General features: G+C 33.0%; 1 protein-coding gene across 1 annotated transcript; it reads left to right on the top strand.

Moving 5' to 3' along the window:
• Positions 1 to 132: 132 nt before the first annotated feature.
• On the top strand, positions 133 to 6448 carry shrb (charged multivesicular body protein shrub). Its single transcript, XM_068767947.1, has 5 exons — positions 133 to 486; positions 1386 to 1563; positions 2588 to 2738; positions 3800 to 3914; positions 5089 to 6448. Exons 1-5 carry the CDS (start codon positions 306 to 308, stop codon positions 5130 to 5132), a joined length of 669 nt encoding a protein of 222 aa, XP_068624048.1. The 5' UTR covers positions 133 to 305; the 3' UTR covers positions 5133 to 6448.
• The last annotated feature ends 6302 nt before the right edge of the window (positions 6449 to 12750 follow it).

The raw sequence follows: 12750 nt of genomic DNA, 5'->3' as shown, positions 1-12750 counted from the left end.
ATTGGCTTGGCTTTATTTATCGATCAATTAATAAAGCACATATATACATTTTAAATATTTTTGGGCTTTTATTATTATAACTTCATATATTTATGTTAGACGTAAAACTTTTCTTGTTTAAGAAGCGACAACAAGCATTCAAAGACCACATTTCGACCATATTTCCTCGATATTGCAGATGACGCATACTTCTATTAAAGCAGTGACTAAAAGTATTTAATTTGTATCTAATACGTGTAATTATCATTGTTTTGTTTATTTGTAATAAATTTAGGATTTTGTACATAGTTCGGTAAGTAATCAAAATGAGTTTTCTTGGTAAGTTATTCGGTGGAAAAAAGGAGGAAAAAGGACCAACGACGCATGAAGCTATACAAAAGTTACGTGAAACAGAAGAGTTGTTGCTCAAAAAACAGGAGTTTCTAGAACGGAAGATCGAAATAGAAATACAGACTGCGAGAAAAAATGGCACAAAGAATAAAAGAGGTAAATATTTGACATTTTATTAATATGTGAGGAGATGTGTTACATCTTTTGTTGACATGCTAATGACCTTGTTATTATCGTCGCATTTGTTGTTAATTGTCATATTTTCTATAAGGATTTAATTAGGACTGGTTCCTTTTTAATGTGTTTAATATATATTTGAACCTCTAAATATGTGTGATTCATTCTTTTAGAATTATAAACATTACATTTTTTATTTCTCGTTGTAGGATTTAATTCCACCCACATAGTGTGATTATTATTAAATTTTAATCATTGGATAGATTAGTTAATCATTAGTATACAAAATAAAAAGATCTAACTATAATAATGATATTTAGAAGCTCACTTACATAATGATTTTTTTTTAAAAAAATATGAAGGTAGGTTTAATGAGATAGAAAGTTGAAGATAATGATGTAATTTTTCACTCACTTATACAAGTAGATATATGTGGGTGAATGTATAGCTCATTTGCGATAAATTATTGAACCCAACACTTTAAACAAAGATCACTAGTTTCAGAAATAATAAATAATATAACATTAATATGATAAGATGCTTTTCCAAAATTCAGATTACTACATATTATTATTAACACATTCTGTGCCATGGCAATTTTTGAAGATTTTCCATTCAGGCTTACATTTTTTCAATATTGCAAAGCAATAATTAGTGGAAAAAATTATTAATTTTTATATGCATTTGCATATATGATGTGAAGTTATCTATATTTGACCTTATAATTCATTTTTTAATAATGCTTTTGAATTTTCAATTGAGAATTGATTTTGAGTTTTTTTTTTGTATATAATGTATATTACATTCAATGTTTGACTACAGCCTGTATTGGAATCTGGATGTCTGTCACTATTAATACCAACATTTTAAATTTATAGCCGCGATTGCTGCTCTTAAACGTAAGAAGAGGTATGAGAAGCAACTCACACAGATTGATGGTACCTTAACACAGATTGAAGCACAGAGGGAGGCACTAGAAGGAGCCAATACTAATGCCCAGGTTCTGAACACAATGAAGGAGGCTGCTAATGCTATGAAACTAGCGCACAAAGACATGTGAGTAATGTTCTGATATTTTGTTTGATGCTGTATATAGGTCACATCCAACTGGTCCTATTCGAAATCTATGGAGGAGGTCTATGTCTAGCATTGGATGTCCAACAGCTGAACGGATTACAAAGATAATTTTATTTGTGTACAATTTTTTAGCTTATGGTTTATTAGTCCATGACCCTTTCACTCAGAGATTAATTTTACATTTCCTTCTAACAAACTTGATTATGACATATTTTATCATAAAAAATATTGGATAACTTATTAGATAAAAAAACATCACTACTGGATACCTTATATTTATAACATTCAACCTATTTACACAATTCATATTCAGGATTGCCGAACTTAAACTTCTATGCAACAAAACTACTAAGCAACAAAAAAACTCCACAAAAACACATTAAAAGGACACATACATGTAGCCAAGGATCCCTGTTATTTAAATATTTTTTTATGTAATAATATGTGTTTTGCCAATTTATATTCGATATGTGTTATGAATTTTATAGATAGTAGTTTAATAATGCTCTGTGGACTTATTAAAAAATTTATTTAATTAGAAATAAATTAGAGATTTTTGACAACTGAAATCTTTGTTTAACCAGCCAATTTTTTGAAATGTCTTACATAATATAGTATTGTAACATGCTATGGGGCCTTGACATACATTCTACGGACTGTCCTAAATCTGCCAGGAACAATGATGTGGATGGCCATGCTTTATCCTCAGTGATGTACATGTACCCATGTTATTACCTGCTTTACAACAGCCTCATGTCATATTTTTATGGATAAACTTTCACTAGCTTTTTAATAACTTAGAATGTAAAAAAAAATCACTAAATACTTTGTATAAATATACCATCATTATCATCATCAGTCAATAGACTCTCACATCAACGGCATGGCCTCCTCAAAGGATTGCCATGATGACCAGTCTCTCTCATCTGACTCAAAGTGATGGTTGAATGTTAATAGATATATGTATGAATATATTAATTAACTAAACATGTATGTATTACAGTGATGTGGATAAAGTCCATGATATCATGGATGATATTGCTGAACAGCATGATATCTCAAGGGAGATCACGGATGCAATCAGCAACAATGTCGCTTTCCCCAATGACATTGATGAAGATGAACTCGAAAGGGAACTTGAAGAATTGGAACAGGTACAAATATTTACAATATTCTTGCAGTCTGATCTATATGAATATTTAATTTCTAAATGTAACAAGGCTGTGGTTCCTGAGGTTTCTTTAGCAGTAATATTACTTAAACCTATTGAGGCTATGACTGCCAATGAAACAACAGCATTAGTGTTGTTGTTGTATTGAGTTGTAATATATATTTTGCAAATTTATCTAAGCACTTATTTTTAAGTACAAAACCAATGTCCAATGTGTTGATTGGCAATGTCTGTATGTTGTACTATGACTATAATACATTTTTTCTGATATAAAAACTATGTTACAGTATTTTTACTATATAACAATTACTTTTTCTTTTGTTTCATTATGTTTATTATATATATTACATATATTATGTATTTAACATGTACATGAAAAATAGTTTATGTTTTAATTATCATTTGAATCAATTTTGTTCTATTATTCATGGTTTCATTACAGGGAAGATAATGCTCAATTTCTTAACTTTTTTAACCATATTTTAAGGCTGTTATTTACTCATTTATTTACCCTTTTTACAAATTTATGTCAACATTTTAACTTTTTTACAAATTTAATGTATTAAATAAGTTGCATGTCTTACTTTACTTCTTATGTCTGTCTTATGTTTAATACAATAATATAAACAGGTCTATAATAGTTATACATAGTTATGCATTTTATTGCCATATATGTTAGAAAGTACATTTATGTATTGACAAAAGACAAAGCCTATGAAGGCTCCTTATACACTGAACTAGTCAAGTTGGATTGCTTTACATTGCTGCAATCTCTACTACTACATACTATTCATCGCCGTAATTTTCTTCCTGGTAGTTTTTCAAGCCAAGGTCATCAAGTACTATAAAAAAAAAAGCGCGCTATAGCGCCTTGGCACGAAGACCGGTAATGTATTAATATAAGCATAAATGTCAGAGTGTGAGCAAATGTGATATTTTAGATGAATTTTTACTCTAATGGTCAGTGTATACTTTATTGTCACGTAAATATATTCCTTTAGATCACTTATATATGAGTGGTTACTATAAGAGATTACTTTTCAGGAGGACCTGGACAAAGAGATGCTCGGTATCAACGTACCAACAGATACCCTGCCCGATGTACCAGCCTCAGAGCTCGTTCACGACAAACCAAAACCCAGCAAGTCCAAACAAGTCGGTGAGTTAGTACAATCCGAGATCTACTGATACATTCCGAGTCTTAATTTCTGTGTTTTTTCAGTTTATTTATTTTTCAAAGTAAATCCTTATTTAAAAAGTACCAGCTAATGTATTCATTTTGTTTATAAAGAATAAATATTAACAAAAAATCTCAAAGTACTTTCGGAAATAAGTAATAAGATATGAGACTATGTCTAACAGAATTGACATACTCAAAGAAATAAGTAGGAGTAAATTCATAGTCAATTTGTATGTGTTGGTGGAGTTAGTAGTATAACAATGAAATCTCTTTTATAACCTGATAAAGAATTTAGCCCTGTTAAGAGCTAATATTTCTTTTGGACATCTATTGGTTAGGCCAATGTCTAGCAAAGGAAGTCCCGTAGCAGGAATGATGATGAACGTAGGAAAAGCAAGATTGGTGAAAGTGAACGAAAAGAGGGTTTCTTGCTATGAAGGCTTTCAGTCCCTACCCTCTCCCTGAAACGCCATGTACCTGTCACCGGCACAGAAGGTGATAGAGATTTCTATATCTGAATATCCAGTCTGGTGATTACATATTATCACCATATCAAACGATACACACCCACTGTAAAGTATAGTTCCCCAAAGTCACGCCACAATGAGCAGTCTTGTCACTGTCCACATACATCATACATGTTATTCATCTGATTTTATTGAACGTATCTCAGACTTAATTTCTTTTTATAAATAGCTCAGCGATAACAAGGCTATTTAAAAAAACACATTTCACTGTTATAATTTCGCACTATCACTTATATAAGTTTAATGTCTTGTTTGTTCCAAAGTATGTAACTTGATATAGGGTTGTTGGGGGTGATTGTTTATAGATATAAAAGCTTTAATATGGTGAATGTATAGTGAATTTGTCAGTGAAAAGTTTAAAAATTTTACACTTTTTTAAAATGAATGCCCTGAAATTTTTTTCTATTAGAATGAATCAGATAGTAAACTATTACTAATTTCAATATTTTAACGAATTTTGATAGTGATTTTTCTTACTATATTATCATTTTATATTATATTTGAAACACACACATTTATTTTGTCAGAAAATGAGCTATACATTCACACCTTTAAAGTTTTTACACCTATTAGAAATGACACTGTATAAACTACTACTTTTACTGACTAATTTTATTTACTTTCAGAGGATGACGAAGAATTTGCAAAGCTTCAGTCCTGGGCTACATAGACGGGCATGCATTTTAATGCGCTTCGCCCATTCTTAGTTGTATGTTTGTGATATTTTCAACTATTATATCAGGATAATAGACATGGAGCTTTTCAATATGTTATTACTATATTTACCAAAAACTTCACAATCCAAGACATGTGATTTCAAAAAATATAATCTCAAAACAAATTGGGTCTCCATTAAAAACAATTTAAGCACTAGTTTGCAATAGAAAAGATAAAAAAACATACAAATAAATATTTATTAAAATAAACATGTTCATCTATATTGTATAATTAAACATTAATAAATTTTTACAGGTTTTTAGTATGTTAATATTGGAAACTGCATCCGAATATTTTTTTGTTTAATAAATAAAGGCGCATTAAAAACTTTTTTTAAAAATGACAATGGCCATTAAAAAGTACATTTCTAATTTTAAAAAGTATTTTTTGATAACACAGTAAATATTTTAACATTTTTGTTTATGTTAAGAAACAGGTTATTACATGGCATATGCATTATATTTCTTAAAAATTTCTTTTTTCAAAGTCTCACTATTTGTATGGGACTTTTTAATGGTGTTCACGGATAATAGAGTGATGTTACAAGTGCCTCCTTTATTTAATCAGTCCAACGTTTGAAGCGTCGAGGGATTTCGTCAACGGTGACCATAATGACATAATAAATATTGCCCACATCTGGATTTTTACGTCACCTAAGTATTCAAGTGTTTGCCGCAGGCATTCGGTGAATGGTCTTTGCATAATTATAGTCGATCGCTTAAATAATAATAATGTAATTTTTATGCCTTACGCAGCTTTCGTAATTAGATTAAATATTGAAAGTTTTTGAAAAGAATTATCTGATATGCATCGATCATGAAATTAGCGATATTGTACTTTACGTCGCTGTGTTAAGGTTGTAAATCGTATGTAATTGATTTGACAGATGAGATTGAGTAGGTTATAAAAATGGCGGACGCACGTTTGTAAATATATATTTTATTTACGTGTTTCATTATCGACTTTTTTATATATTTCATAAATCTTATAAAGTTATCTCATCTTATTCACATATTCTGTAACACTGCGAGTTTATGACGAAAAAAAATAATATTCTTTCTGAATTATAGTTATCATTTAAAAAAATAGTACTTTTATGTTTCGTAATTAGAAATGTTGCCAGGTGACCGGGTTTTAGTAATAAGAAACTCGCGGTGTTGCAATTAGCGTTAGCGCCTACATTACAGCGTCATAGGAAAGTTTTAAATATTTAAGCAGTACTAACTTGTGCATACGGTTTAATATATTTTATTTTAGAAAATAAAAAAATTTGTTTCATTTTTATATTTATTTCTTTTTAATCACCGGAACGCCATTAATCAAAAAATATACTTTTTGCTTGAATAATGTATCTTTATGAGCAATAGCATTAGTATAGTCAGACTAAATGCGTTTGTACTCCCTGGCGATAACTAATGTGCTGTCGGTGCGGCGTGGGTTATACTAATGTGAATGTATGGCTCATTTGTTTGCAAGAAGCTTTGAAGATTTTACATTTGGATAAAATTATCACTTCTATTGTCATGGTCAGGCGCATCGAAAAGGGGAATTTCGCCGAATTATAATTTTTTATTTACATCGGTAGCCACATTACGTCATCGTCAGCGGCGCATCGAAAAGGGGAATTTCACCGAATTATAATTTTTTATTTAAATCGGTAGCTACGTCATCGTCAGCGGCGTATCAAGAAAAGGGAATCACCCCTAAATAAAATTGTTTATTTACAATCAGTATAAATACAGCGAAGCTCGAATGAATGTACACACTTCTACATCAAACTTCGGTTTATTATTACATCCTCGACCTAACGGGCCTAGGAACAATCCCACAACATTAATGCGATTATAATGCAATAACTTTCTTTGTTTTTAAAATAAATTTTTTACCAAAAATTTGTTTCAAAATAAAAAAGATAAAATGTTTCAAAATAAAGACTAATATGAAAATATAAAAACCCACATCGACTTATACTTAATTTTTACGTATCTTGTATAAACACTCTTTTATGTGCATTGTGATTGGATTTTATTTCCTCGCCGCTGAAGTGGGAAGAGTACGTGCATAGGTGGTTTTCACTAAGGATTGCAGATGAAGATATATCTTTTTCTATTTTCATGATCAAATACTGTTTATCACTAAGTTATAGATGGTTGAGCTCTAAGGACGCTTAGCATGGATCTCATAGTTACCAATCTCGACGTTTTTTTTAAGTAGTTTCATTAAGAGCGGCTAAATTAATTCAGGCGAAAGAAACCGCTGAGATCTAAGTAAAGTGAAAGCTCTGAAGTGACTGGTCGCAAAGACCTAAATAGAGCGATCACTATAAACGCGTATAATATTCCGAGGTTGTTATTGCCTGAACTCCTAAAGCTACTATAGCATATAATCTAATATTTGTTATAATTCGAAATCGAATTTGAAATGAGGAAATCCGCAGAAAAACTAGTGTCACCGACGTAACACGAAAAACTGCTAGTGTAAATCGGCAGTGGGCGGATATAAGCTTGCTTCTCTAGTGGTGACCACGAGGTAGACGCAGCGTGGATAGTCCCCACTAGTCGGATTGATGATATAGTCAAGGTCGTGGAAAGTCATCGTAGCGAACTTTGGCTTAACGCTTCCAGCGTTATGCCTTGTAGTAGACTTCTATATATAATCATGATAACTATTATTATATTAAATAAAGTATAAAATAAATAACAAAACCTTGTTTGAATTGTTGCCTATTAACAACCGGAATAACAATCGCGTTTATAACATAAGTGAAACGCTGTCGGTATGCGTAAGCGCAGGCAATGACGAAAGGGCAGCTGTTATACTGGAACGTAAAAATGTTCATCACGTTACATCTCTCAATGATATTTATTTAAAAAAAAATAACAATTTTAACTTAAAAATAATAAAGCCTGGTATAGTTTATGCCTCTATTAATACTAATGATCATGTGACATAGTAACCATTAACGTTTTGATGCTATGGTTGTCTGGAAGAAATTGCCTCGTGTGAAATGAAAAATTATATTTCTGTGGAATTCCCATTTTCGGTGCGCCGCTGACGATGACGTAATATTTGTATTATATTGCTTTGAAAGATGTTTGTGCATTAGCCCTTAGGCTTTTACAGCTTTGACAGTCAAAACTTCACGGAGCAGAAGGGTTGGTGAACTGACGTAATCTTGCTCCAACAATATAGTTTCGATTCTATTAACTCTAGAAGGCAGAAGTATTTAAAACTTGCAATATTTCTTCCTTGTTTAAAATTAGGTTCGCGCCAATTGTACTTATTTAATTTTCCGCCCACGCACATTTTACAATCGATGTGGAGTACGTGACGTATTATCGATGTTGTATATTCGACGTCTGTCACCCGCGCGACAATGTGTTCATTGTGATTTATTAGTTAACGATAGTGAACTTAAATACTTTCAATCGAATATAACTCGAAATGTTTGTCCAATTGTTTTTATCGATTTAATTAAAAGTGTCATTTGAGGATAAATATCTGTCACTGACTAAAATTCGAAATTAAAATATTATTTTTTGACAGATTTACAGATTGACAGATGATTGCGTTTACAGATTACGACTGTTTAATGTAACAGAGGGTCGAGGGGAGCCTTAGTTCAAACTCCTACATATTATTTCTTTCATTCCAGGATTAGAAACGAAACTAACTAAAAGTATTTAATTTTCGAACTTGCTCAAGCGGCTATTTTATTTATTATTCTATTGTCTCTGAAGATGTTAGCCCTAAGGCTTTTACAGCTTCATCGGTACTGAGTTCACAGAGTGAAAGGGTCCGTGAACTAGATTTTTATTAATTAGAATTCGTTATGATTAAAAATAAAAGCCTCACATAGATATTTAATGATATTATCAATAAATTTGGGGGCCAACAGAAAGTTTTCATATTTTTTTTTACCAGACCGATTTGAGGGGGTAGAAGAGGTCACAGAGTTCTTAGATCGCTTCGGTGATCGCTCCAGTGAGTAAGTTCAAGGGTCCCACTAGGGGACCTTGCTTTAGGCTATTACACGTCGATAGTATCCGCTTAGCATTCCGACACAAGGGCACCCGAGAGGGGTGAACTTTGGCTTGGCCTGTTGGTGTTTGCTGGCTAGAGTGTTCATCGGAAAGAGAACATATGGCGAGTAGTGTTCTTCTTCTTTTAGGACATCCCTCACGCAGTTTATCAGTGAGATGTGATGACGATCATGTTCGAAGTCGTTAAACCAGTTTCAAATAGTAGTACGAGATGAAGTTTTGTCACTTTACTATTATTATTGTGTTTACTTTGTAGTATTTATCGTAATTAGATTTATATTCAAAACGCTTAAATATAAAGAAAAACCTTAAAAAAAATGAAATTAAAATAGTCAAAACTTACGTTAAAACTCTAAAACGCCCATGTTATATCAAGATATACAATAATCAACCACAAACAGAAGTAAACAATTAAATCGAAAGCAAGCGGATCCGCCGGAACACACTAGTAATTATTGTATAATAATTATGTAATTGCCCTTAACGTGTGTGCATTTATTTCGTTTTTAGTATTTAAATTCATTAAATTTTCAACTCTATTTATAAATTAATTACGGTATGTTTTTGATATATTGTTTTATAATACGTAGCGTATGAACTGGAGAACGTCATATCATGTTTGAATCCGTTAACAAGGGAATGCATTTGATATTGCAAGGGAATAAAATTGTAAATACGATGTACTAGCTAACAATGTTTACGCTTGTATGTTATAGCTTATACAAAAAAATATTGAGTCGATTATAATTGTGATTCTTTAAACGATCGCAGCCTTGTGGGCTGAATTTTGATAGATTACTTTCCCTTGAGGGCTTATTCTGGGTAAACGGTAGACGATTTGCGATTAAACTAAGAGATTACTAAGTTTATTTTGTATTTATAAATAGAGGGAACAGGCCACATAATTAAGGTTGCGGGAAGGCGATCATTCGACAGACCTAATCTGTGCATTGCGTATATCGCCTTAAACGATAACGATGACGAATGAAACCATCACGCTTACTGAAAAGAAACAGCGTGTAGAGGAATAAGTATGGCTTAGGTTGAAGTTAAAGTTATTATGGGACTCTTCCTAGGGCCGGTGGGTCTTGGAAGTAATAACTACATAAAGTCCGAAGTACAAGGGTGTATATTTATTCAAGCTTCGCCCGTATTTTTACCTGATGTGATGTTGTGTCTGTCCAAATGGCATTTGCAGATACCTTTACTACACATTGCTATTTTACCGAAATGAGAAGCCATCGAGTTCTTAGATCGTTTCGGTGGAAGCTCCATGAAGTGTGTTGGTACAAGGACCCTCGCAAGGAGATCATAGCTTATGATGTCACTAGACGATAATACCCGCTTAGCATTCCGACTCAAGGGAGCCCTGTAAGTGGACTCGTGGTCTCTCGTGGTCTCGCACCATCGTGATAGCACCACAGGGGTTCGAGGGATGCGTACACGCATACCCCGGGACGGGCTATTAAAAGTAGCACGGCGCGAGGGAAGACAGCGTGGCGATCCCTGACCAGGAGATACCGCGGTCCCCCGTATAGCGCAGAGGGTGACCAACGGGGGGAGTTTTAATGAGTAGGAATCCCACATGCCCCTGTCCTCCCCCCAGAGGCGGGGCATCTTGAACACCGGAAGATTTCCCCCACCGAAACCAAAAAAAAGAGCCCCGTAAAACCGTAGTCGGTTGCTATTGCCTAGCTAATAACACTACTACCACTTTGGAAAACGATAGCGCTGGGAGAAGAATCCAACCTGACTTCCGACCTGGCTTTCGACGAGACCGGTTATCGAATAGCGACTATGACGGTGTGCTGTGTACATGACTTGTCTTATTATCATCGCGTCATGCGTGAACTCGAGTCGTCATGTTTCGGTTTTAGGACGATGCGGCGTTTGGTCGTGCCAAACGAGCCACTCACACGCTGTTAGACTATGGCAACCCTTTTATATATATTAAAGATCCTGTATTGCCATTTAACCTTGCAACTTAGTGAATACAATTTATAGGCTATCAATCAGTATGAATTTAGCATTCCGATTTAAGGGTGCCCGAGATGTTAAAACTATTGTCGTATTAATAGGACGAAGTCTATCAGATTGCGTCAAATATACATTTGTGTACGTAATCGATGAATATTAACATAATTATGATCAACAACATTTATACAACACCGCTGTAACGTAAATCATAATCAGAATAAGCCGTGCGTGCTATCAATTTGCATGCCGCCTCTAGTCTATATGAAGAGTCTGTCGCTCACGCAGCTCCAGTCTTCAACGCTAGTCCTACGACTCCACTCATCATGAGGATCGTTTTGTTTGTAAGTACCGTAAATATTATATCGTAGTCATTATTCGTGATTCCACTTAAACTTTATGACTAAAAAATTATGATATTCCGACACATTGTCACAATGGCCATTTATCTGTCAATGTCACATTGACATTTGTTATTCTGGATTTGTTATTTTTGACACAAGACAACAATTGACATTATTTCGATTTGACAATTTAATTATTCTTCTGTTGACATTTTTATTTTACTTTGAAATTATTTTGAAAATAAATAATTTCACTTAAACTAAAATACTTAAATTAAAAATAATTTATATTATTTTAAATTAAACTATTTCACCCTCAAAATGGAATGTTAATTCTGTATGAAGTTTACATTCGTTAATTTTGTAACAATTTTCGTCTAATTATAAACAGTCAAAAGATAATTATTGGTAATTTACAGTGTTTTGTTTAACTATAATCTCACTTGCAGATTACGCTTCTCTTCGTCGTAAAGGGTTCGACATCAAAAGCCACATTGCAACATATATCAGACAAGGTGGTCACACATATCAAGACTCTAAAAGATAAAGCCGCGACCACCATACATAAATTGGCAGCCGACATAGATCTAAAGAAATTGGAACAGTTGGACCTGTTAAATCTGTTCACGAAGAAGCTTGCGAAGAAACCAGTGAAACCAGAGCTATTTATAATAGATCCTTACCACGTGGATCGGCTAAAATACTATTTTGACCACACGCACGGAGGCAAGAAACCTGTAGCATCTCATGTGGTGCCTCACGTAGTTCCCCATGTCCCTCACGTAATTCCACATTCAGTTCCACATAAACATTATGGCGTTCCACACTGAAAGTTATATTTCAAAAAAGAAACACACCAAAATTATGTAAATAAATCAATGTCAATGTTGCCATTCAAGCATGATCTAAAATTTATTTCTGTGGAAAGTTGTAAGTTCAATAATTTCGATCTTAACATATTTTCATCTACTTAGGATAATCATCATAAGTAGATAATTAAAAAAAATCCCATAATGACATCTGTCAACTTAAAATACGTGGCTACGTTTTAAATAGTAATAGTATGTAGCATAAATAAGTGTTTTGGCACCTATCATTTTACATATTAGATATCGGTGACGACTTTAAAGTGTGTGACTATCGAGTGAGTACAATAATTAAAGCCCGTATATGAATACAAGTCTATACTTTCTGTGGTGTATATATGATA

The sequence above is a fragment of the Battus philenor genome, unplaced genomic scaffold (assembly GCF_028537555.1).
Source record: "Battus philenor isolate CCGP_79_NKW_IND1 unplaced genomic scaffold, ilBatPhil1.0.hap1 SCAF_24, whole genome shotgun sequence".
NCBI classification, from domain to species: domain Eukaryota; kingdom Metazoa; phylum Arthropoda; class Insecta; order Lepidoptera; family Papilionidae; genus Battus; species Battus philenor.
This window is presented reverse-complemented; position numbering and strand designations above follow the sequence as displayed.

Coding starts and splice junctions, on each gene's coding strand:
- shrb (XM_068767947.1), top strand. CDS start 306: ATGAGTTTTCTTGGTAAGTTATTCGGTGGAAAAAAGGAGGAAAAAGGA. Junction 1,564..2,587: donor AAACTAGCGCACAAAGACAT/GTGAGTAATGTT, acceptor TATGTATTACAG/TGATGTGGATAAAGTCCATG. Junction 2,739..3,799: donor AACTTGAAGAATTGGAACAG/GTACAAATATTT, acceptor ATTACTTTTCAG/GAGGACCTGGACAAAGAGAT.